At 47.6% G+C, this 25,401-nt stretch overlaps 1 protein-coding gene across 1 annotated transcript in view; it reads right to left on the bottom strand.

Annotated features, from left to right (window-relative positions):
• Positions 1 to 4,424: 4,424 nt before the first annotated feature.
• KCNJ6 (potassium inwardly rectifying channel subfamily J member 6) overlaps positions 4,425 to 25,401 on the bottom strand; it is a gene marked incomplete at both ends in the record, with an annotated part of 153,778 nt that continues 132,801 nt past the window's right edge. The window contains 3 exons of the mRNA XM_080696451.1: positions 4,425 to 4,481; positions 10,444 to 10,661; positions 24,081 to 25,001. Of these exons, the coding sequence (XP_080552577.1) occupies positions 4,425 to 4,481; positions 10,444 to 10,661; positions 24,081 to 25,001 (1,196 nt within the window). The remainder of the gene's footprint in view (positions 4,482 to 10,443; positions 10,662 to 24,080; positions 25,002 to 25,401) is intronic.

Raw genomic sequence — 25,401 nt, 5'->3', positions numbered from 1 at the left:
AGAACTCCCTTTAGACAGGATCGGAGAAGAGGATCCCCACGCCACATAATTGTCAAAATGACCAATGTGGAAGCCAAGCAGAGAATCTTAAAGGCAACAAAAACAAAGGACCAAGTGACATTCAGAGGCAAACCAATTAGAATCACTCCAGACTTCCCAATCCAAGTCATGAGAGCCAGAAGGGCTTGGAGTAACATATTCCAAACTCTGAAAGAAAACAACTTCCAGCCAAAAATTTCCTACCCAGCAAAACTTTCTATCAAATTAGATGGAGAAATAAGAAGCTTCCATGACAAACAGAAACTGAAGGAATTTATGTCTTCAAAACCAGCACTAGAGATAATACTCAAAGAGATTAACTACAAAGAAGAAATAGGTAACACACTCCAGAACTAGAGAAACAAGATTTTCCATCCAACAGACAACTAAGATTGGTTATCTGTGGAGATTCATTATTTATGTTAGTCTCTTACCTATCTCTAAATTGTATTGTTTGCCTTTATTTTAATTTTTAGGATTTCTAGTTGGAATATTAATATACCTTCAGATATAGCATTTGGAAATATTTTATCCCATTCTATTAGTAACTTTTAACTCTGTTTACATTGTCTTTGAATATACAATATATTTTTTTATTTTTTAGGGAGTTTGTATACTCTTCTGTTGCCTGTGCCATTGAAATCATATCCAAGAAATCACTGCCAATTTCAATGTTGTGAGGTTTTATGACCTAGATTTTCTCCTAAAAGTTTATAGTCTTAAGATTTATATTTAGGTCTTTTATCTATTTTGAGTTAATATTTGTATATGGGATTAGGTAAGGGTCCAATTTTATTCTTTTCCATGTAATTATTATTTTTCAACAATATTTAGTTAAAAGATTATTATTTCCACCACCAAATGTTTGTGAAAACCTTGTCAAAAATAACTTGACAATATATAAAAGAATTTAGCTCTAGGCTTTTATTTAACTCCAATGGTTTATATATCTGCCTTTAGAACAGTACTACACTGTTTCAATTATTGTAGCTTTATATGGTTTGAAATCAGAAAATATATGTCTTCTAGCTTTGTTCTTTTTCAAGATCGCTGTGGGTATCTAGTGTCCATATTCCATATTAGGATAGATTTTTTTCCTGAAAAATAAATATATAAATATATGATAGTTTCACCAAAAAAAAAAAAGAAAAAATATTCTCTGGTAAGAAAGAAAGTAAAAAGAAATATTGAAATGTTATCTTTAAGTCATCAAAAGCTTGGTATCAGACAAATGAAACTGTTATGTGAGATTATCATTTTTAATTTTGGATAAATTGCTATAATACTAGATGTCAACCAGTAAGCCAAGCATGGGAGGGAGTGATGGGGAGAAAATGGTGTGGGGATCGGGTGGGGGCTGACTGGGCGATGTGTGCATGTATGTCTACAAAAGTTTGTATACCACTATGATGTATGAATACAGTGCACCAATAAAAAATTAAAAAAAATAAAAGAGTTAATGGCTATGGAGAAACATTTCTGTGATAGTTTCCATTTTGACAGTAGAAAGTTAACCTCTGGACGTCTATCTGAGAGCTCTTTAAATGTTGCAATTTTTCTTTCAGAGATAGATGGGCCAAGAGCTATGTCACATACTTTTTTTTATTACTTGAAAATAAAACTGACGTTTTAGGAGTGTTATGGTTTGGTTGTTAAATGTCCCCAAAAAGCCCATGTGTTAAAGGTTTGGTCCCAGGGTGTGGCCATTGGGAGGCGCTGTGGATGCTTAGGTGGCTGGTCCTTGGGTCACTGGGACACATCTTCAAAGGTGGCTGGGGGAATCTCAGCCCCTTCCTCTCTGTTTTGCTTTCTGGCTTGTGAGGTAAGTGCCACACATTTATGCCATGACCTGTATGGCTGCAGGCTAAAAACAATCGGCCAATTGATCGTGGACCAACACCTACAAACTGAACTAAATAAACCTTTTCTCTTTATAAGTTGATTATCTCAAGTGTTTTGCTACAATGATAGAAAGCTGACTAACCCAAGGTGTTACTCAAGCAATGACCAGTTCAATGACATGTGAGCAGGGGCGTCAGTCCCCTTCTCTCTGGATAAACATAACTTTGGAGGATGAGGGCTTGGATTCCTCTTTGACAAGGAAGGGAGATTGGCCTTGGCTACGAATGAAGACGGGTGAAGAATCAGGCTACAACAGATGAGCCCACAAGACAGAATCCTAGGGGAGGGCTGGCAAGTCAGCGCCACAGTCTAAATGGGCGAGGAGGGCTTTGTGGGTCTGGGACATGCCAGGAGAAGGATGAAGTCAACCATGTGCCCTTTGGGCATCACCAGCAGAGAGGTGCTTGTTCCTGGAAATCAAGTCCCTCAGACAACTGTGGGCAGGAAGCGTGACCCACAATGTCAATAATTCAGAATGATTCCGTAAGTGACTTTGAGGGATAAAAACACACAGTGCTGGGTGAGTTAGAACAGTGCTCTCCAGACCCGTCCACAATGGGCTGTTGCTAGCAGTGTCCTTCTTGCCAGAGAGGCATGGGCAGGATGCTGAGAACATTCCAGAAGGGAAGAGTCCCAGCTGGGGGACAGTCACAGTGTGCCCTGGGCTTGAGTAGCTTGAGTCCCACAGAGGCCCTTGCTGCTGTGGAGGACGGATGTGAAGATGGCTCTGGGGCCCATCGAGTGTCCTTGGTGGTCCTCACCAGCGCCATCACTGTCACGGTCACCATCACCCAGCCAGGCCTTGGTCCTCCCACCCGGCGGTGGCTCTTTCAACAGCGACAAGTTCACATTTTCAAGCAGAGTGAGAAGGGGCGCAGGCAGCTCAGGAACAGCGATGGCCATTTTAGTGTCTTTCATGACTAAGAAATTTAATAAGAAATTTCAGCTAAGAAATAATGAGCCCAATTTTACCCACCTGGCATGTGGTTTAGATATTTGACCAAGGTCCCAGGCATGACATCAGCCTGCACAAAGCCAGATTCTCTGTTCTGGGGGCCGGTGGTGCGTGTAGAGTTGATGCAGGGATGTCTAGAGGGGATGAAAACATCGTATCCCTGACCCTTCCACCGACTTGGTCCAGAAAAGATACCAGCACTTTAGAAAGTATTGTGGACTAGCTGGGCATGGTGGCTCACGCTTGTAATCCCAGCATTCGGGAGGCTAAAACAGGAGGAGCGCAGGTTTGCAGCCATCCTCAGCTATTTAGTGAGGCCCTCTGAAACTTAGTGAGACCCTGTTTCAAAATAAAGAATAAAAAATAGGGCTGGGGGTGTAGCTTGGAGGTAGAATGCTCCTGGGTTCAACCCCCCGTTCTGCAATAAAAAAAAGAAAGTATCATGGATTTATTGAGTGGTACCTACTTCCGTAAGTCAGAAGCCCAACCCCCACTACTACTGTATCTGGAGGAGGGGCCTCTCCGGAGGGACTTAAGGCTGAATGTGGTCCTGTGGTGGAAGGCCTGGTGATGTGAGAAGAGGAAGATGCCAGAGCTCTCCCTCTCTGCCCACCCGACAAGGTGGTGCGTCCCCCAGCCAGGAGGCGAGCCCTCCCCAGGCGCCGCTCTGGGACTTCCAGCCTCGACTGTGAGAAAATAAATGTCTGCTGTCTCAGCCACTCAATCTGTGATGTTCTGTGCCGGTCTCCCAAGCCAACGACTATACAGGGAGTATAAAACGGCAAACGTGGCCGGGGAGGTGTGGTGGAGATCCAGCATCAGAAGCTCCAGGCAACGGCACGAAGCGGCAAGACACACTGTTGCAGATGCAGCCCGGAGACCCACACCACACATTTGATTCTAGCATTGTGTAACCACCTGGCCCTTCCCAGAACACACAGCGCCTGCCACTCTGAAGGAAATCGATGGCCAAGCCAAAGCTCTACTCTAAGTGCTACGACACCAAGACCTCTCCCCAGAGTCTACAACGAGGTGGCCGGGGTGGGTGCCAGCGTCACCCTTGGCTGCTAAAGCCGTTCATTATTAAGAGGAGCAAGGAATCTCTAGGTCTGATTCTGGAACTGGAGCAAGGAATCTCTAGGTCTGATTCTGGAACTGGAGCTGGAAAACTTGAAGGTGTGCCTGGGGCACCTTTTTTTTTGTGTGAAAAAGGCCAGAAAAGCCCAAACATGGTTGGTGAAGAAATCCTCCTGGAGGGGAAGCCATAGACCAGATCTGGGCTAATTTCAACATCACAAGAAAATGATGAGATTATTAAATCATGACCCATCAAATAAAGTAAGAACAGTGCATCCATACAGACTTTAAATAGATTGAGAAATAAGGCAGGGGAGAGTATTTCCTTACAGTTGAAAGCCCACATACATGTGCAAAATCATAGAGGTAGAAGGTTGCAATTTGGTGACTTACAACACCAACACCTCTCTCCCCAGAGTCTACAACGAGGTGGCCGGGGTGTGTGTCAGCGTCAGGGCCCGTCACACATTCCGTAGTGGGCTTCTGAGCACAGGGTCATTTTTGTCCCCTTTTGGGTGGCAAAGTGGGGCTTGAGATTCTCAGGAAGGAAGCAGACACTGCGTAACTACATTCAGGACTTGCGGTTCAGATGACTTCCATAGAGGTAGAAGGCTGCCATTTGGATCTCAGCTGCCTCCCAAAGCCACATGTGGAAGGCATGGTCATCAGTCTGTGGGCCCTTGGGAGGTGGTGGGAGTGCAGGAAGCAGGGCCCAGCTGGAGGAAGTAGATCACCGGGGATGTGCCCGTGAAAGGTACCTCTTGTCCCGGGTCCCTCCTGTTCTCTCTCTGCTATCCAGCGGCCATGACGAGCATCTCTGCATCACCACACTCACTGCCACAATGTCCAGGTCACCATGAACCAGAATAAACCTTTCGTCTTTTTACGTTGATGATCTCAGATCTTTTGTCGAAGTGGCGGATGACTAACACAATGGCTATGATTCATTAGTGATTCTTGCCCGAGTCAAATGATTACTGATTGAAGAATTGATTTGAGAATAGCTGAATCACTAATAAAGGCTAAAATGAAAGTTTGAGAAACAGGGTATTTACGTGGCTGCAAAGTCTTTACACAGAAGATACTTTTTACATGATGAAAAATGACAGCTCGGCAGTGGGGATACCTGGCAGATAACCACCGTCACTGGTCACGGGCATTAGCATCGCCCAGACTGGGAAAGACCAACATTGCATAGCTCCTGCTCCAATGTACTAGGAAGGACACAGCATTGCTTGGGTTGCATTCCTGTCACAGACTTGAGTCTAATCACAAGAACTCTTTGGAAAAACCCACATTGAGTGACATCCTCCAAACTGCCTGGCCCATCCTTTTCCAGAAAATCAACATCAGGAATGATGAATGAAGAGAAAGGAGTCCCATAGAATCTAGGAGACTGAGATACGCAACCTCAGGGTATGACTAGATTTCCTTTGAGTCTAAGGGACTGTTAGAGAAATTGGCAAATATAAGAATCAAGTCTAGCTGGGCGTGGTGGCACACGCTTGTAATTCCGGCATTCGGGAGGCTGAGACCAGAGGATCGCGGTTTGCGGACAGCCTCAGCTACTTAGTGAGACCTCTGCAACTCAGACCCGGTTTCAAAATAAAAATAAAAAATAGGGCAGGGGGTATAGCTTGGAGGTCGAATGCCCCTGGGTTCCTTCCCCAGACCCGCAAAAAAAAAAAAAAAAAAAAAAAAAGAATCAAGTCTGCAGATGAGATAATGGCATAGTGCCAATATTAACTTTCTGACTTTTTTTGACACCTGCACTGTGGTTTTGTAAGACTGTCTTCATTTTTCCATAATATATGGTAAAGAAATTAGGAGTGTAATGGCACCACACCTAATGCTTACTTTTAAGTGATTAAGAGAAAATGCCAATACATGTACAGGTACCTACACATACATCTGCACATCTGGGTCTCTCTCTAGCAATAAGCAATCTATATGGGGTAGGACTGTCCCTTTGGGCCCGGGCCTCTGCAGCAGGGGGTGGACAGGAGCAGCCGATGACCTCAACTGCGTCAGCTTCGGCGACCAGCTCACTTGTCAAGTGGTTGTTAATGAGCTTGACATGGTTTGGAGCCACCATTGGCAGGCCAGGAAGTACCCTGGAGGCTTCAAGAATAAGCACTGCGGTGTTTGTGTGCTTAGCCTGGGGTCACAGGGAGGAGGGAGAGAGAGAGAGGAGACTGCAGAAGAGAGTCTTGTGTTGCCACGAACAGGGTCCTGACTACGCCCCTGGAGAGATGCTCTTGCCCTGGGGCAGGAGGAAGTACAAGTGAGCTACTGGATGACGCACCTGCTGGCTGGAGGAGAGAAGGCGGGGCTGGCTGAGTCACCCAGGCCACGGAGGACATGGAGGACACAGTGCTTGCTTGGAATGCCAGGGTGTGGAAAATTCAAATTGGTTCCAAAAAGGAGCCACAGAAAGCAGCGTGGAAGAGATCGAACCAAAGTGAGTCTGTGGAGACTCTGAAGCTCCCTGATATGGTTTTCCAGCAAAAATCATTTTATGAGTTTTTACCTAAGAGAGTTCCTGTGTGCTGCTGGTGGATATGCAAGAGGTCACCATAGTTATTCTGACCCAGTGTCGATAGCCCAGGTACATCCTTGGGTCTTTGTGAGCTGCCCACCTCCTCCGTATTTGGTTGGGTTGGTGACTAGGAAGTTTAAGTGATGTCACAGGGCTGCATTAACAATAGCTGTTCTGTGTGATTGGCAGTATTTCCAGCGAGGTTTGTTATTTTTTATTTTTTTGTGGTCCTGGGGCTTGAACCCGGGGGCATTCTATCTCAGAGCTCCAACCCCAGGCCCTTTATATTTTGAAACAAGGTCTCACTAGATTGTTGAGAGTCTTGCTATGTTGCTGAGGCTGGCCTTGAACCTATGATCCTCCCATCTCAGCTTCCCAAGTCCTGGGATTATAGGCACTTGCCACCATGCCCAGTTCCAGTCAATGTCTTAAGAATGACTTCCTACATAGACAGTGTCCCATGATTGTCCAACAGGGGACAAGTTTTATGGTGTGGATGGTAATTCACAGCAAAGGTGAGTGTCTTTGCTGCTGGCTAATTACTGTGGGTTGGTTATTCAGCCTCTTAAGCAAACTGGGAATGCAGGCAGAGGGGAATTTGCACAAAGGGCTCTTGGAGGGGGGTGTTGAACAGAGTTTCGGAATTTTCAACCTTCAAATGAATTGGTGCTAAGAATAAATGTTGCCATGAAGAGAGACAGGGCTCCTTAAGTAGTGGGAGTCCTTTTCACCCCGGGAAACACAATCAGCAAGCAAAAAAAGGAAACAGAGGCAGTGCACACACCCCTTAAGCAAAAAAGCTCACGTTCTTTTCTCTTTTCCTTTGAAAACACGATGTTATTAATAGTACTGTTTACTGCTGGCGCTCTGCTTCTGAGCAGAAGTTCAATTTTAGCTCTGCAAAAGGTCAGGAAACCTCTGGTCCCCATTATAATTTTCATTTGGGGAGAATGCGAATGTGGAGGGCTAGTGCAAAGGACTTCCTCTCTGTGTGTGCCTGGACAGGCAGGGCGGGCGGGCTCCCCTCACATATATTATTGCATTTTGTATTGTCTCGTAGTTTGTTTTTATGTCAGACTCCCCATCTAGAAGAGGGGAGAGCTAAAAATGGTTTTGACATTTTCAAAGGGTTGGAAGAAATCCAGAGATGGATAATGTTTAATGACAGGTGGAAATGATAATGTGCCCATAAATAAAATTTTATTGGGACATAGCTATGCTCATTTTTTTAACCTCTTGCCGATGGCTACTCTGATACTACATGCGAGCTGAGTGCCGGCGACAGAGACTGTCCACAAAGCTGAAAATATTTACTCACTATTTTTTGCAGAAATGTCTTGCCACTGCCTCATCCCTGTGACTTTTTTTTTTATCACTGCACAATGCCAGGCACACGGAACATTTTGGAAAATTCTTGTCTGAAGACAGCTCAGCCAGAGACACCTTGCCTGTTGGGTTTTCACCTCGAGATGGTTTTTTCGAAGCAGCCGGGGGAAGCTCATGGTGTGTCCTACCCTCGGGCCCTCACCCGCGGCTCTTGCAGATTTGACTCTAGTGGGCAGGACTAGGTAGCACAGAACATTCTCTAGGGGTTAAAACCATGCTCTGCTCTGTTGAAAGCCTTGCTTGTCTGGATTTGGGAGCAAAACCAGAGAACACTGAAGGGCAAGGCTGAGCCTGAAATTAAATGGAATAAAATCCTCCAGGGACAGCTGCTTCTGGATTCCAGTTTTTCTGGCCCCAGAGAGCCTTTATGGGTCTAGAACTCCTTCAACAAAAAGGGGGCACACAGAGACTTCTTCTTGGCTAAATCTCACCTGCGATTCTGAGACAGTTCTGGGGACACGTTTGCCTAGTGGATTTCTGCTTCCAACAATCTGTACTTGGTCAGGTGGAGTTTGTATATTTGCGATGACTCTCGGGTGGGGAAGGGATCCCAGAATAAACAGACTTTTTTAGCGAAATGTATTGTCATTCTTAAATTTCACAGGATGGCAGCTTTGGGTCCTGGTGAAGCCCAGAGGAGTCAGCAAAGATGAGAAGGAAACTTCCCAGGGTCACATGCAGAGGGGCCAGACCTAGATTTTTAAAAAACTCATTTATTTGGTCAGTTCTTTTATTGTGCGCCAATCACATACCAGATTTGTGCTATTTGTTGGAAATAAAGGGAAGGCATAGTCTTTCTTCTCACAAACCACACGGTGTGATGGGGTGCCCACATAGGGGTCAGTCACCCACAAGAGGTGCATTGTAGAAAGGCCAGAAAGCAGAGGCAGGGCTCTCGAATCTGTGAGCAGTCTAGAAGGTTCTATGCAGGTTGGTGGATGAGCAGGAGTTATGAGAAAGGAAGATGGGGTGCGCCAGGGCTGGGGGCATCCTAGGAGAGACAATGATGGTTGAGGTGCCTGTGAGGTCACAGGTGCAGGAACCAGGGTGCCTCGGAACTTCATCAGCATAGGGAGATGGCCGCTCAAGGACAGGGCACCTGGACTGTGGTCGACTGTGCTGACACAAAGGTGACAAGTCCCTTTCACAAGCGTGGTGGCGCATGCTTGTAATTCCAGCATTTGGGAGGCTGGGACAGGAGGATCACAGGTTCACAGACAGCCTTGGCTACTACGTATTGAGGCCCTTTGCAACTCAGTAAGAACCTGTTTCAAAATAAAGAATAAAAAACAGGGCTGGGGGTGTAGCTTGGAAGTAGAATGCCCCTGGCTTCCATCCCCAGTATCTCAAAAAAAAAAAAAAAAAAGTGACAGGTCCCTATTTTTTTAGCCCCCCACCCCTACCCCCGGAAACAACTGAGGATGTTGACTTGGGAGCAAGAGAAAATAATTTGTAGGTTACAAAGTTTATTCTGTAACTGGAAGGAGGGGAATTACAAAAACAAACGACAATAATTGGGGAGATTGTTATGGAAGTACTGTCATCGTCCAGGGGAGGGAGCGGTGGTGTGACCCAGTGCAGCGTCCCCAAGACGCTAGACAGGAGAGAATGTGTGGATATCAGAGACGGGCATGCGATGGGGCGATGGGGCGGACCAGTATAAGGAGGGCTGCCACATAGGGTGGTGCAGTCGTCCACTGCCCAACCCAGAGCTCAGGGAGCCCGATCTGGATATTTATTTCACAGATTTCCCAGCAGATGGCAGTAGAGTGTCTGGAGGAGGAACACCTTTTCTTCCTTGCAAGGGGAGCATTTTGGGAGATCACCACAGCCCGGGGCTGGGGGGACAGTTAGGCTGCAGGAACCAGGAGAGAAGAGTGTCAGAGGACAGACTTCACACCTGGGCACCCGAGGGACCAGCGCTTCTGTTCACCACGGTGTGGAATGCAGCAGAAGGAGTGGGCCTGAGTTGAGGGCCCGTTCCTCCATTTAGGGAACCTGAAAGCCTCTGGGATGGAGCTCTCTAGGACACAGCTACCGGCCTGCGCCTGTAGCTCAGGGAAGAGGTGTGGGCTGCACCTTCGAGAGCCTGGTGCACATCACCAGGTCCCCTTTATCGGAGGGAGCAGGTGGGCCTTGCCCATGTAGATCTTATTTATTTATTTATTTATTTATTTATTATTATAATCTTATTTTCTGTGGTACCGGGGACTGAACCCAAGGGGCATTCTATCCGCTGAGCTACATACACCCTCAGCCCGGTTTTATTTTTTATTTTGAAACAAGGCCTCTCTAAGTTGCCAAGGTGAACGCGGCCCTGGACTGCAGTCCTCCTTCCTCAGATTTCCCAGGATGACAGGGGTGCGCCACGGTGGAAGGTCTTCATCAAGGGAAGTGGCTCGCTCCGACTTAAATTTTAAAGTCATTTAAAATCACCACCATGCAATTTTAGATGATTTTAAGCTTTCTTTCTGTGCTTAAGGGACCAGTGTGTGGCCACAGAAGATACTGGCCTCACCCATTCTGTTGTTCTTTTACTCTGTACCTGCACATGTATCCAGTGCCTCCCTCGGTCCAAGAACTGGACGCTGGAGGACAGCAGCGAGCAGCAGGAGGCGCTGGCGTCCTGGAGGCCCGTCCCCTCGAGCTGCTGCTGATCAGCTGACAGATGCCCAGAGAGCAGCGCTGAGAACCGCAGGGCATGGAGCGATGCTCCGAGACCAGTGTCTGTCAGTGTCAGGAAAAACTCCCCACTTCCAATCACTGTTGGAAGCCCACCAGCTTCAGCATGTCAGATGGGAAAATGGCCAGAGGGGGAGCAGATGTGCAGGCAGGGGCTGGACCAGAAAGGACCTGGGCACCACGGCGAGAAATCTGGGTTTCCCAAGAAGAGTGGGAATCCATTGGAAGAGATTTTTTGTAGTTGTTTTTCTTTTTGCTGTACTGGGACATTCTACCCCTCAGCTACACCCCTAGTCTTTCTATTTTTTTTAAATTTTGAAAAAGGGTTTCATTAAGTTGGTGATGCTAGTCTCAAGCCTGCAACCCTCCTGTCTCAGACTCCCGAGTCCCTGGGATCACAGGTGAGCACCATGGTGCTTGGCCCCCTGGAAGGTCTTAATTAAGGGAACTGACTTACTCTGACTTATATTTTATTAAGAGTGTCCTGGGTGTTTGTTATTTGCAAGTGGACTTTGGCAGGGCGGTCATTATCTGGGAGAGCAGTTGATGTCGTTGCTGTGACCTTATGACGGCTTAATGGGGTGGTGGCCGTGGAGATGGGTAAGGCCCACGTGACCTCTGTGGTAAGGGAGCTCCATGATGCAGTCTGGGGTGTGTGTCACTCTATGGCTGGTGACATTTACAAACATGGGAGGGAGAGAGAGGAACAGACCCCAGGGAGCCGGGAGGTGGCTCATCTCTACACTGGCCATGTCAGCTGCACAAGCTCTTGGGGGCATGTGCATTGGGGGTAAGTGTGCAATTACATCTTTGCGTGCAGAACTCCAGGGAGAAGTTAGGGCCAGAAATAGAATGTTGCAGCACACGCAGAAAGATGGTCATGAAAGCCAAAGACCTGGCTGAAACCACTGTGCAAGAGAGTGGGGTGGGACATAGGACCTGCACGGAGAATGGGGTGGGAGGTGTTTGGGGAAGAGGAGAAATAGTTTGCAGAGGAGATGGGGCAGTGGTCCGTTTAAGGAGGGAGTAAAAGCAGAAGCTGGCAGTCAGGGAAGAGAGCGCTTGAGAAGAGGCTGTGGGCTGATCCTATGAGAGGCTGGGAAGACCAGTGGGGAGGACGGAGGACAGAGGACGGAGGACGGAGGATGGAGGATGGAGAATGGAGGATGGAGGACAGCCTTTGGAGCTACAGGGTGGGTGTAGCTGGCAAGTGTCGGGGCAGGAAGGGAGGCCCATTTAGGAAGCAGGAATGCTGCAGCGGAGGTGACAGACAGTTCTTTCTATAACCAAATTCTTCCTTCACTGTCAAAATGATGCAGGCTTCTCTTGCATCATTGATTTGTGACTTTTTTTTTGTTATACTGGGGATGGAACCCGGGGGCATTCTACCTCTGAGCTGCACTTCCAGACCTATTTTTTATTCTTTATTTTGAAACAGGTCTAACTGAGTTGCAAAGGGCCTCACTAAGTAGCTGAGGCTGTCCATGAACCACAATCCTCCTGTCTCAGCCTCCTGAATGCTGGGACTACAAGTGTGTGCCACCACGCCTGGCTCGATCTGTGAAATTGAAAAGTAACGTTAACAGACTATAGAGGGGTGGGTATCCTTAGACAGATAACCATCTATAAAGATAATCACTTCTAAACTGGGTGTGGTGGCACACATAGTAAACCACCAAAGCCATTATTTTTATCTTGGTGGAAACCAACTATTGGGGAGAAAAATTTGAGACAGAGGAAATAAAGTGGGTGGTGTGGGTGAGAGGTTGAGTGGGGGCTGGGAGCCAGGGTCGGCTCTTGAGGGGGGAGCAGAGAGTGAATTAATATCCCTATCTCTCGCTTCCCCTAACAGGGTCTAGGAGCGTGTGTGTGCATGTGTGTACATACACGTGTTGAACATAAAGCTAGAAGGACCCAGGAGGTGCATCTTAAGCAAATGGAGGCTACTCCTAGATTAGATTACTACTTAGCTTTCTGAGTTGTACTAAACCTATTCATCTGAGCCAGGGGATCATCAGTCTATTTTAATGTTTCTTTGCAGTCCTGGGGATCGAACCCAGGATCTCACACATGCTGGGCAAGCACCTTACCCGCTGAGCTACAGCCCCAGTCTGTGCAAGCCTAGTTCAGATTTGATCTTTATAGTCTCAGCTCAGCTTTCTGCGTTGCGTGTTCTTCTCTACTGCTGTTACCCATCAACCCTCTGCCATCCATTGACTTTCACAGATTCCTATTCAAATTTATCCTATAAAATCATGCTAGAGAGAATGTAGATGGAGATGTATTTTCTTAGCAGATGCTTAATTAAAATCCTCCAAAAATGGCTTCATGAATCATCATTACCATCATCATCATCATCTGCTAAAGAGGGGCCGTTGGATGTCTCAGAGTGCGATGGAAACCTCAACAGGACTTAATGAGGCTGGACAAAGCCTGCATGTGTTTATTACACTGCTTTCTGGCAGCGAGTTCACAGTCGAAATCGATTCTTCCCTTCCAGTGTTAAACTTAGTTTTTTCTCCCCCCAGGGCTCAGAGCTGGCCGCTTGGTTGCTCTTTGGTTTATACTCAGCATGGCACCAGGCCATTTTGGATGGTGGTATCCGAGAGCTTCTATTGCCCAGTCACCGGGTGACATTGAACTGGACTGCACGAGCCAGTGGGCTGTCCTTCTGAGAGACTTCATGCTGACAGTTATGCCAGAGTCCACCCCTATCCGCTGCCTGCAATCAGGCCCGGTGAGCCTGGCAGGGAAGCCACGGCAGGTTACTGAGAGGCATATACCTCTGAGCCATTGCTGTTTGTTGCACCGATGAATTAATTCTAACCAGTAGCTGCCATCTTGGAGACCCTCCAGCGTGCCTCGGTGTACCAGGCTCTGCTGCAGGGGCGGTGGGGCAGATGGATGGGGAGGTGGGCCATCTGGAGGCTGCTCCCTGGCTTTACCACCTAACCAGCTGGGTGACCTTGGTCAAGGTACTCTCTTCCCCAGCCTTTCTCCCGAGAGCCAGCTTCTGCATAGTTAAATGGGGATAGCCACCTACTTTTCAGAGTTGTTTTGAAGATTGAAAATAAGCCATGCAATGCATGTAATAAAATAATTGGCATCCAATAGGCATCAAATTAATAATAGTGATAGAACAGGAGGATTTATAGGGCCACAGACTCACTCTCTAGACTTACTGAGCGCTTACTGCGTATCAAGGCCCGGGACAGAGTTGTGTAGATGATTTCATGGAAGCTTTGTGGAGGTATGGATTCCATTCCTGTTTTTCAGACTGGAAAAAGAAAAGTGGCTAAGATAAAGAATGTGAGATGTCCAATCACATGGCCAGTGAAGAATAGAAACACAGTTGAATCTGGCCTGTCTGGCTTCACAGGCTTAGCCAACAAAGAGAGTCTTTAAAGGAGGAAGGAGACATTCTGCAAAGAACTCGCTACGCATTCGTTTCCTGGTGAGTCTAGCATGCTTGGCAGTAGCCAACGGCCAACTTGTCAAAGTGTCAACATGACATTTTGTATCAGGCAAGATGGGCTAGATTTTACCACCATAGCAAACAACCCAAATTTCAGTGGCAGAACCCAACAGAAGGTGGTTTCTCAGCCGTGCTCCGTGTCCCAAGTGGCTTGGCGAGGGATCTGTTCTTCGCAGCCAGCCAAGGAGCTGGGCTGGCAGAGGATCCTTGAATATGTGCTTTCCTGAGAACCTAGAGCGGGAAGGCACCATCATGCACAGACTGTCCAGGGCCGTGCAGCACCACTTAGCTTCTGTCGATGGGACGATCACGTCACCTGGCCAGGAGTTCAATGGGAGTGGGAAGATGGACTCCTGATATCCCGATGTCTGTCTAGAAGGAGTGAAGCTGATGTTTCTGGTGAATGCACTAATGACTAACACATGATTTTAAACTCTAACTCACAAAAAGTTTCCAGCTCTGTGCACTGGTTTTCAGAATCACTAGGAGATTGTTGGTGGATTGAATTATTCTCACTTAATTTATTCCAAGTCCCTGGGAGAGAATTACACTTCCTTTTCCACTGACATCAGGCCGTGCCCAGTGACTCACTGTGACTAACACACTGCGAGCAGAGGCGAGTGAGCAGTGCTTTCCAGTTCTCTGTTTTTCCTTAAGTCCCTGGGTTGTTTGTTACTGCTGCATAACTTAACCAAAGCTGACTGATACAGTATTTTCATCATTCTTTCTGAACAGGGATCAAAGAAACAGTGAAACTATTTATTTTGTAATAAAGGCTCAATGAAGCAGCACAGAAACTTGTATTTGCTGTCCATTATTGTGGAAGCAGGCTTATGCTTTAAAGCAGGAGTATCTACAAGTACTTTTCATGCAAGTACCCATTATTTGGTTGGGTTGAGTTAGTAGCATGAAAATAAAATTTCAAAGTAGGGACATCAGCTGATAAACTCAGAACCCTTATGAAATATCTAGAAGGGGACTTGGGTGAACACAGAAGTATTGTTTTCAAATGCAAACCGCTGGTATTGTCCTCACCGGCCCCAGAGGATTCGACCATAATCTACATTCATGTCTACCTTCGAAAGAAACTGCAGTGACGCCACGTGACTACAGGAACGCAAGGTCCTTTCTGGCTGAGTGCAGCGGTCCTCAGGAAGTCTGGTCCCACTGTGTTGTGATGCCTGGCTGGCCACCAGGGCAGAGGCCCGTGCCTGCATACTGTGCTTGGGCAGTGCACACCCACATCCACAGGCTGGCGGGGTGGCTGCTGCTCAGATTCAGAGCGCCTCCCAAGTGAGTCATTCGTCATTCTGTCCGGGGACCAGCTGCAAGGTCCTCTGGGAACAGTGGCCTGGCTTCCCATCCCTGCAAAGCTTGGCTCTCAACAGCTTTTCCCACCTGGGCAGCTATGGGGGGAGAACTCATCGGCTCTTGTGGACTTTGGGAAGTTGGAAGGTCGCCTGTGTGGTGGCGCCATTACTGTTTCCACTTTAGAGTCGAAGAAACTGAATCATGGAGTCACAGAGAGGTTAAACAAGCCAAGGAAGGGGGAACTGAGATTTGACCCAGGCTGCCACAGATGCGCTGAGCTGTACTGGGAGAGAACATTTTTGGCAAAGAAGCTTGCTGAGCAATTACTATAATAAAGGAGATTATAAGCGGGTGGTGTGGGGCAAGATCGAAGGCCTGGCTCACCGGAGGACGTGCCTCTGGCTGTTTAGATATTTAGTAGGTGTGTGTGTGTGTGTGTGTGTGTGTGTGTGTGTGTGTGCGCGCATACAGGAGGTGAGTAATTTACATGGGTTTCTTCAGTGATTTCCTTCTAGTCATGAGAAATCACCTCACACAGAATTTCCTCCCTGGCAATATGCTGTCGGCACACATAATACTGAGCAGCCCAGGAAATAATGGTGTACTTACTTGAGGAGGTGCTCATTAGAGACTGCACTTTGTGACACCCACTTTCTAACTGGGGTGGCGCCGTGTTTCTGTTTCTTTCCACGTTGAGCGTTGACTTCAGCGTGTGGGTCAGAGCTAACTTTGAGATGCCAGGCCAACTTTGGGGTTTGACCTTTGCAGTGAACACATCATGTGCTCCTTGGTGATTGCTAAGGAACACCTGTCCTGGTTGCTCCCTGAGGCCCATTTGGAGTAGGAAGAATGATTTATTCCTGGGCACACTGGTGCCTCTCCTCCTCCTCCTCCTCCTCCTCCTCCTCCTCCTCCTCCTCCTCCTCCTTCTTCTTCTTCTTCTTCTTCCCCTTCTTCCCCTTCTTCCCCTTCTTCTTCCTCCTCTTCTACTTCTCCTCCTCCTCCTCCTCCTCCTCCTCCTCCTCCTCCTCCTCCTCCTCCTCCTCCCCCTGCCATACTGAGGATGGAACACAGGGGGCACTGTACCTCCGATCTACACTCCCAGCCCTATTTTTTAGTCTTTTTATTTTTGAACTCAGGGTCTCACTGAGTTGTAAAGGGCCTCGCTAAGTAGCTGGGGCTTCCGTGAACCGTGACCCTCTGGTCTCTGCCCCCTGAATGCTGGGATTACAAGTGTGCGCTGCCACGCCTAGCTTGGCACTGGTGTTTTAATAATAAAATATTTTAGCCTACATTTTGGTCTTTTCAAACACAATAACATATGGTGACCTTGGTTCCTTGCTTTTACATTGTGAAAAACGTTTAAGAGTTATAATGTTGGGTCTCTTACAATATTTTTCCTCTTGAAAAGGGTGGAAGAGTTTAAGAGCTTATGTGTACACTATAGCATCTGACCTTAGATGCTCTGGATGTTTGATGAACTAGGTTGGTGACCCCACCTGTGGAGAATTACAGAGCCTGCCATGTTCAAGGAACGGTCTGCCTGCCTGCCTGCCTGCCTGCCTGCCTGCCTGCCTGCCTGCCTGCCTGCCTGCCTTCCTTCCTTCCTTCCTTCCTTCCTTCCTTCCTTCCTTCCTTCCTTCCTTCCTATCTCTCTCTTCTTTCTCCCTTCCCCTCCCTTACTTCCTTCCTTCTTTCCTTCCTTCCTCCCTCCCTATCTCTCTCTTCTCTCTCCCTTCCCCTTCCTTCCTTCTTTTTTCCTTCCTTCCATCCTTCCTATCTCTCTTCTCTCTCCCTTCCCCTCCCTTCCTTCCTTCCTTCTTTCCTTCCTTCCTCCCTCCCTCTTTTTCTTCCTTCCTCTTTTCCTTCCTTCCTTCCTTCCTTCCTATCTCTCTCTTCTCTCTCCCTTCCCCTCCCTCCCTTCCTTCTTTCTTTCTTTCCTTCCTTCCATCCTTCCTATCTCTCTCTTTTCTCTTTCTCCCTCCCTTCCTCCCTCCCTCCCTCCCTCCCTCCCCCTCTCTCCCTTCCCCTTCCTTTTTTTCTCCCTTCCTTTTCTCCTTCCTTGTACTAGAGATGAAACCCAGGGCATTCTACCTCTGAGCTACACCTCTGACCTTTTTATTTATTTTTTTAATTTTGAAACAGAGTCTCACTAAGTGCCCGAGGGTCTTCCTACGTCATCGAGGCTGTCCTTGAACCCACCATCCTCCTGTTTCAGCCTCCCAAGTACTGGGATTACACGTGTACACCACCACCCCTGGTCTGTCATCAGTTTTTACCCAGCCACAGACACCACTGTGATTGATTATATTTGAGCTGGTCATTATGGAAAGAAGCTCTGAAGGAAGAGAAGTTGGATTTCTTGACGTTAATGGATGGTAGATTATGACCTTGGAAAAAGATAGTCCTAGGTCTTTAGATTAAAAAAATTTTTTTTCCAGGAGAATACCTCTGTGGAGATTTTTTTCACCCAGATTCTTAGCATTTTAGATATTATCAGTCAACTCTTTCCCCAGACTAGGTAGCTGGGCTTATAGCTCTTAATAGAAAAATGGAAAATCCAGAGATAATGGCTTGCTGATGGGGGGATTAGCAGTAACTTAGCCAAAGAAGGAAATAAGATTTGAAAGCCGCACTGGCAGTGACCTGTCACTGCTAGAAACAGCTTAAGAGTGCTGTCCTGCGAGCCCTCAGCCGTCTTATCTTCAAACGCTGTCATCTCCTAGTCCCCTGACTACAGTGGCATTTTGATTATGATGAGGAAAGATGGGGAAGAGGCCTGACCGAGTGTCCAGCTCTCCCAGGAGCCTTTGATTTCAGAGCAGTTCCGCAGCACCTCTCATTTTAATAGATGGTGGTTAAAAATGCATGAAGAATTCGGAAATGAATCGACAACATTTGGAAGCCCATGGAGGAGCCTTAAAGAAAAAGAGGGACGGACAGTGGTGGAAGAGCGGAGCGTACACATTAATGCCAGCGTCTCTGTGTTAAGGCTAATGGTCTTGGGGGTGCTTTTTTTTTGGACAGACTTTTCATGAGCCAAGAACACTTAGGATGCAAAGGTCTCTGAGCTGGAGTGCCCAGACACACCCGTGGAGGACTGACCCTCACACTTCTGCTCGGCTACTGGCCGTGGGACCGCAGTCAAGTCACCAGCCTGGGACTTGGTGCTGCATTTCCTGAAAGAAGAGTTGGAACCCGGGGTGATGCTGCTCTCCTATAATCCAGGAGGATTCAAGGTTCAAGGCCAGCCTCGGCAGCTTAGCGAGGCCCCACACAACTCAGTGAGACATTGTTTCAATAGAAAAAGTAATAGAAAAATAAAAAAAGGGCTGGAAGTGTAAATCAGAGGTAGAATGGATTCACTCCCCAGAACCACAAAACAACAACAAGGCAAGCAAGCAAACAACAGCAACAAGAGTCGAGTGAACTCAAAAGCCCTGTGACGTGTGCTATGATTTACGTGACCAAATTCTCTGCATGTGGATAATGTTATTCTCTCAGTGGACTGAGGTCCTCCTTATGAAGGGCAGGCGGTCTACAACCATTCCCAGGATAGTCCAGCCTCCTTCTGGGCAACCTGCTCGGGTGACAGCCTTGCCTTCCGGTCTACGTGTTTGTCTTAGTATCTGTGGGGGATGGGTTCCATGATTCCTGCAGATACCACATCTTCAGATCCTCAAGTCCCTTAGAGAAAGTGGTGTGCCATTTGCACACAACCCATGCAGTCCTCCTGCATCCTTTATATCGCCTCTTGCTTACTTATAATACTTAATACAATGTGAATGCTCTGTTAGTAGTTGTGTTGTTTAGGGAATAATGACAAGAAAGCAATCTTGGTATGTTCACTACAGGTGCAATATTTTTATCAGCTATTTTTAATTGTCGGTTGAATTCACAAATGCAGAACCCATGGGTACTGAGGGCCCATCCTGGTGTTATCTAGTGTTCTTCTCTAAGCTGGCTCCTTCCCAGCCTCTGCTTTTCCCAGTTTTCTATGCGTATGTAGTATTTGAACTTATCAGAAGTTCTCTCCTCTAAGAAAAAACTTAGGGAAGAAGAAACCCGAGATGGGCGGGGGAACTCGTAGATGTGAGGCTTAAGAGCCCCGTGCTCTGTGGCAGCGGGTCAACCTTCTCTGGATCCTGATTCAAACAAGCCGATTGCAAACGACAGACAGAAACCATGACGCTCAGGAGCCAAGCAGAAGGTTGACAGTAGACACTGGATCTCAAGAAGCGATTGCTAATTATCTTAGCTGCCACAACGGTATCACAGTTGTGTTTTAATGAGGGTATGCCGATGTTCTGGAAGAACATCTGGAATACTTGCATATCAGTTGACAGGATGCCGGGAGCAGTTGGTGAGCTGGGTACAGATGAAACACGTTTGTCCCTGAATTGACAGCAGAACTGAGTGTATGCTATCCAGGGGTGGGATGCTACCATTTGGTCCACTTTTGTATACATTTTATAGTTTCTATAATAAAAAAGTGTAAAAACTCTGAAGGCTGAGCAGGGATTCATCCTGTGAGGCCCACTTGCTGGGCTGTGGGGAGGGCTGCCCGGCACCTCTGCATAACTGCTGGAGTAAATATAGAAGTGCATCAGTCAGAAAGGCTGGTACGAGGCAGGCTGCTGGCGGTGGGCCCGCGTCTGAGGCTGAGATGGAGCCCGAGGCCCATTTGCCCTCTATAAATAACAGTCTATATGAAGACTTTACTATTTTAACACGCATTTGCCACAGCTGCCGAGCGTGTTTGTTTACGTAGCTGTGAAACCTTCTGTAAACATCACTATCTCGAAATTGCCCATGTGCCAGGAACATAAAGGGCCCCCTTTAAAAATATTTTTGCAGATGAGACGCGGCCCGCTCCTGAATGTCTGGGTAGCGTGTGTCAGAATTTTCCAGGGTTTGATTCATTTTCCAAAATAGAATCGCGTGACTGGAAGGGTCTTGGGAGGTCACTCTGAACAGCCCTCTGGTTGCAGGCAGGACAGGGCTGAAGCCACCTGCAGGGGGTAATCTGTCTTTTACCAGATGCCTTGGGGTGCAGAGGCTGGGCAGGGCTGTGGTCCTGCCTGCCAGGATCTTGGGTTGCTTTGCTGATGATGGAGTCTTTCCTATGAAGCAGCTGGCATCAGGAGCCAAGGCACCAGCCTGTGCCCCACCCATTGGCCCTCACCCACATGCCGGAGCTCCCAGACAAGATACTCAGTGGCCAGTGCACCACAGGACAGCAAAATGTCCTGAAAGCACCATGTTAGGACCACCATGAGCTGTGGGGTACACAGTAGGAAGATAGGCTGGGGCCAGGACGCTGCCTGGAAGAGGACCCTCATTCACTGGATGCTGACAGTCCTGTAAGGACACCTCAGACATTTCTGGAGGAAACCAGCCTGGGGAGCTAGTTTTCCTTGAGGTCCAGCTCTGTCCACATCCCCTGCATTGTGGCTTTAATACTTTGAAGCACATTCTCTCCCTAAGGGCCTGTTCAGTGCCCATAGATCCCAACTGTGGCTTTCATTCACTGAGAAGCAGAGTCTTGCTGAAGCTCAAGAGATCAGTAGACGGAGGCACCGAACCGAACAAATCCCACAGGGTGATCCCAGGACACATCCAGCGTCCAGACACTTCCAGAACTTTCTTGAACACTCCTCCCCCATTTTCCAAAAATTAGAAAACATTTTTTTTAAAAGAAATTCGATAGCAGTTGCCTTAAGAGCGGGGTGGGGGTGTGTGAGAGTTTTGATTGTGTTTGCTGGCAACCACCCAGGTTTCTCTAAACAGCGTGGAAAGGCCACCGGCTGCTCAGAGGCCAGTATTGCTGCTATTTACCAGGGGAGTGGTGCTTTCAGCTCTGGGTCCTCGCACTCATTAAGGGCTGTCATTGGAAAGACAGGGTCTGCCTCGCCCTGGGGAGAGTGCCTGCTCAGGGCCCTTGCAGGGAAAATCCGCTTGCTCCAAATTCATCTAGTTTTGGAAATCAGGCTTAGGTTTAAGGAAAAGCAGAGCTAGGTCCCCACAACTTGAAGCTGAGATGGGCATCAGCACCCAGAGCCCAATGCCAGCCCCAGTGCTAGCCACAGGGCTGCTGCCTGAGCTCAGAGACACGCGGTGAGACCCTCGCTGTTCTGCCCCAGTGCTGCACTGTGGGGATTCATGGTGAGAGGTACAGGACAGTGTGTGCCGCAGAGGTGGGCCTCCCAGGACACCACTGGAGAACGTAGGCCCCGTGCTCGGCCTGGCTGGAGCTCTGCTCTGTGGGAAAGCCACAGGCTCCCTGGTGGAAGTGGTACTCCCTCCTCCTCACTCTCCTCCTCTCTCCTCCCTCCTTCTCTCTTTCCTCTCCTTCCTCCCTTCCCTCCTCTGCTCTCTCCTCCTCTCCCTCTTTTCCTTTCTTTTTCTTTTCTCCCTCCTCTCTTCCTTCTCCTCTTCCTCTTCCCCTCCCTTCTCTTCTCTCCCTCATCCTCTCTTTCTTCTCCTTCCTCCTCCCTCCTTTTCTCTCCTCTTTCTCCTTCCCCCTCCTCTTCTCTCCCTCTTCCTTACTTTCTTCTCCCTCCTCCCCTCTCTCCTGTTCTCCCCTCTCCTTCCTCCCGTCCCTCCTCTTTTCTCCCTCTTCCAATCTCTCTCCTCCCTTTTCCCCAGTACAACTATTATCCCACAAGTACACCCAAATCTGAGGCCCAAGGTAGGAATAGCCTTGTTGACATCGGTAGCCCTTACTTAGTATTGCAGAATAGTTACACTTTAAGATACATTGGAGGTCTTTTAAGAATGTGCGCTTATGGGTCAGAAATAAGGCGCATTCTCCTCACAGTACCACAGCACCCCATCATCTTTGCATCCCCAGCACAATGTGCAGGGCCAGGACCACCCTAGGAGTGAAATGAGCATCTGACCATCCCTAAGCTTCCAGGACCCCCGAGGAAGCAGATGGTCAGAGGCTCAAGTCCCTTCTATAAAATGGCACTGCGTTTGCAGGGACCCTACACGCATCCTCCAGGGTCCTTCTGCGTCATCCCAGGGCTACGTGTGATACTAGTACAGTGTAAAGGCCTTACCAAGAGTAGGGTGGTATTGGTATTGTTTAGGGAGTAATGAAATAATGACAAGAAAAAAGTCATTAACAGAACTTAAGTATCTGTTCACCACAGATACTTAAGTATCACTACAGATACTTAAAGACCATTTGTGATCCATGATTGGTTAGCCCTGTGTCTGTAGAACCCTGAGTATAGGTTTGTGGACTTAAACCATGGGATGGGTACGTTGTTCTTTAAAGCTATTTTCAGACTAAGTCCAAGTTCCTTTTGTGCTATGGAAATAAAGGTGTTCTCCTATCACCCAGCTCCACGCCAGGGCCTAGACTCACATTTTAATAGCTTATCATAACATTCGCACCACCAGGAGAGACACTGGTTAGGGGTGTGACTTTGCCTGTTAATTCAGGGAGATAGACACGTGCTACCCAGGACTTGCCTTTGAAAGGGACAATGGGGTTGGTGGTGATGGATCCAGGCCAGCCAGCGAGGATGCATTTTCAGACAACATAAACCCACCCAGAACTTCAGATTCAAGACTTAAAACACACGTGGCAGATTGTATAATGAAAAGCGGCCAGGGCAAGGAGCGTGAGTGGGCAGTCAAGTGCAGTCAAGGAAGGAATGCATTAGCGGGCTGGTTCCCACTCTTCCTGGGAGGCACCATTGCTCCCAGAGTCAGGGTTTATGGCTCTGCTTTGGGGGATGTTACAGAGAAATAGGGGCAGAATCTACTTTGCTGCTGTGATACAGAACATGTGTAAAGTTCGGATATGAGTGAGGACTTCAGTAAAACAGGCCTTTTTTCTAATCTGACAACAATCCTCCCCCGCAACACACCCAGGATTAGCTTTTAGCAGCAGAAGGATCGATAGGCTTATGGGGAATCGATCTTCAAATTTCTTCTCCTTCCTTTTCTGCCTGAGGGTTATTATTTTTCCCTTTCCTTTTTAACAACCAGGTCTTCAGTATAATTTCTACTGGGGGCAGAGTGTAGCAAAGCACTCAGTGTAATTGGTACAAAAGGAAAACCAATGCTGTAGGTCTTACAAATGGTGCCCAAAAAAGAGGTGAAATTGTATTTTTATTTAAGAGGTCAGGCTTTTTTTTTTTTTTTAAGGCTTAGCTTCTTGTTGGCTTGGAAATAAACAACAGGAAGTATTTAGAAATGTTTTATGGCCTCTTAAAAAGTGCTTTCAAGACAGATCAAATTTTAATTAAAATAAGTATTTGGAAATCTACAATGTGTTGAGTGGTTTTTGCTTTTTGAGCATTCATTAATGTTTTTCTTGCTAAAGGGCTTTAAAATTACTTTTGGCATTGGGATTTGAATCTAGCTACATCCCCAAGCTCTTTTTTTTATCGTTTTATTTTGAAATAAAGTCTCACTAAGTTGCCCACACTGGCTTTGAACCTGTGATTCTCCTGTCTCAGCCTCCCAAGTAGCAGGATTACAATGGTGTAACACCATGTCTAGCTCTCACGGGCTTTTAAAAAGCGAAATGTCTAGACTTCTTGGTGAATATATTTGAGTTTATAAAACACCAGACCATACTATTTCATGAAGCAAGAGACAGTACCAATAGTGTATCTACATCCTGTGGAAAACAGGAATGCACAGTTTAAAATGAGCAACCACTCCACAGATAAACAACACCAAGCCGGCCTTACCTGTGGCTTCTACCATTCCTTCTAGGATGACCACAATTTCCAGTTCCTCCTTGGGCAGCTGGGCTTTGGAGATCTCCCAGAAAGGGCTCTGTTGATTAATCTCGTGGCTAATGATCAGCGGGGACACCAGAAACAGGCGGTCGTCCCCTGTGTAGTAGCCCACGTTGATGTCCGTCTGGTTGAGGGGGATGAATTCCCCCTCTGAAGTCTGTTTGGATTTGATCAGCTTGGCCCGGATGGAAGCCTCTACAATGTGGGAATTCCTCAGGTCCCCCACCCGGAACATCAGGCACAGTTTCCCATCCCGCATGGAGATCACCGCATGGGTGGAAAAGACCAAGGTCTCTGCCCTCTTCTTGGGCTGAGATATTTTTACAAACATGCATCCCACCATGAAGGCATTGACAATGGACCCCAACACGGATTGGATCAGGAGGAGGATAATTCCCTCCGGGCACTTATCCGTGATGACCCGGTAGCCATAACCGATGGTGGTTTCTGTCTCTATTGAGAATAAAAAAGCAGAGACGAACCCGTTGAGGTTGGTGACACAAGGAGTCCACGAGGGGTCCTCTATGTGATCCATGTCTCCTCGGATATACGCGATCAGCCACCAGATCATCCCAAAAAAGAGCCACGTCACCGTGTAAACCATGACGAAGATCAACAGGTTGAACCTCCACTTCAGGTCCACCAAGGTGGTGAAGATGTCGGTCAGGTAGCGGTAGGTCTCTCGGACATTTCCGTGGTGCACGTTACACTTGCCGTCTTTCCGCACGTACCTCTGAATTTTCCTTTTGGTCCGGTCCCGGCTGATGTGTCTGGGCAGGTCATCCCGGGCCTGCTTGGGCAACTTGGGTTGATGGATGGCAACTGGGCTCTCCACATCCTGGTCCATGGAGTCGCCCTCCAGGACGTTAGCTGGGGTTTGGGAGAAAAGAAAAACAAAAAACAAGAAAGCAAATGAAATGCTGGCCCTCTGTGGATAATGGAACTGCGTGCTTCCTAAAGGGTGGTGAGACCAAATACCATTTGCATAGCTGTGAACAAGGTAAAGAAAGCTACTTTTATTTGGTGCCCTCTGGATGGGGCTGTGTTGACTGGGCCTTCTGTGCCCTACTGTCAGCCTGTGTAAGTTACTTCTCCACCCAGCCCGTTGACTGGGCCTTCTGTGCCCTACTGTCAGCCTGTGTAAGTTACTTCTCCACCCAGCCCACAAGATAACTCTTGCAAAATTGTCTCCTGGCCAGTAGCTACCATTGCGCCAGCTCTTATGGCAGAATATGCCCTCCACTTCAGCTGAAATGTTGGGGCAGGGAGA

The sequence above is a fragment of the Muscardinus avellanarius genome (genome assembly GCF_963383645.1).
Source record: "Muscardinus avellanarius genome assembly, chromosome: 5".
NCBI classification, from domain to species: Eukaryota; Metazoa; Chordata; class Mammalia; order Rodentia; family Gliridae; genus Muscardinus; species Muscardinus avellanarius.
This window is presented reverse-complemented; position numbering and strand designations above follow the sequence as displayed.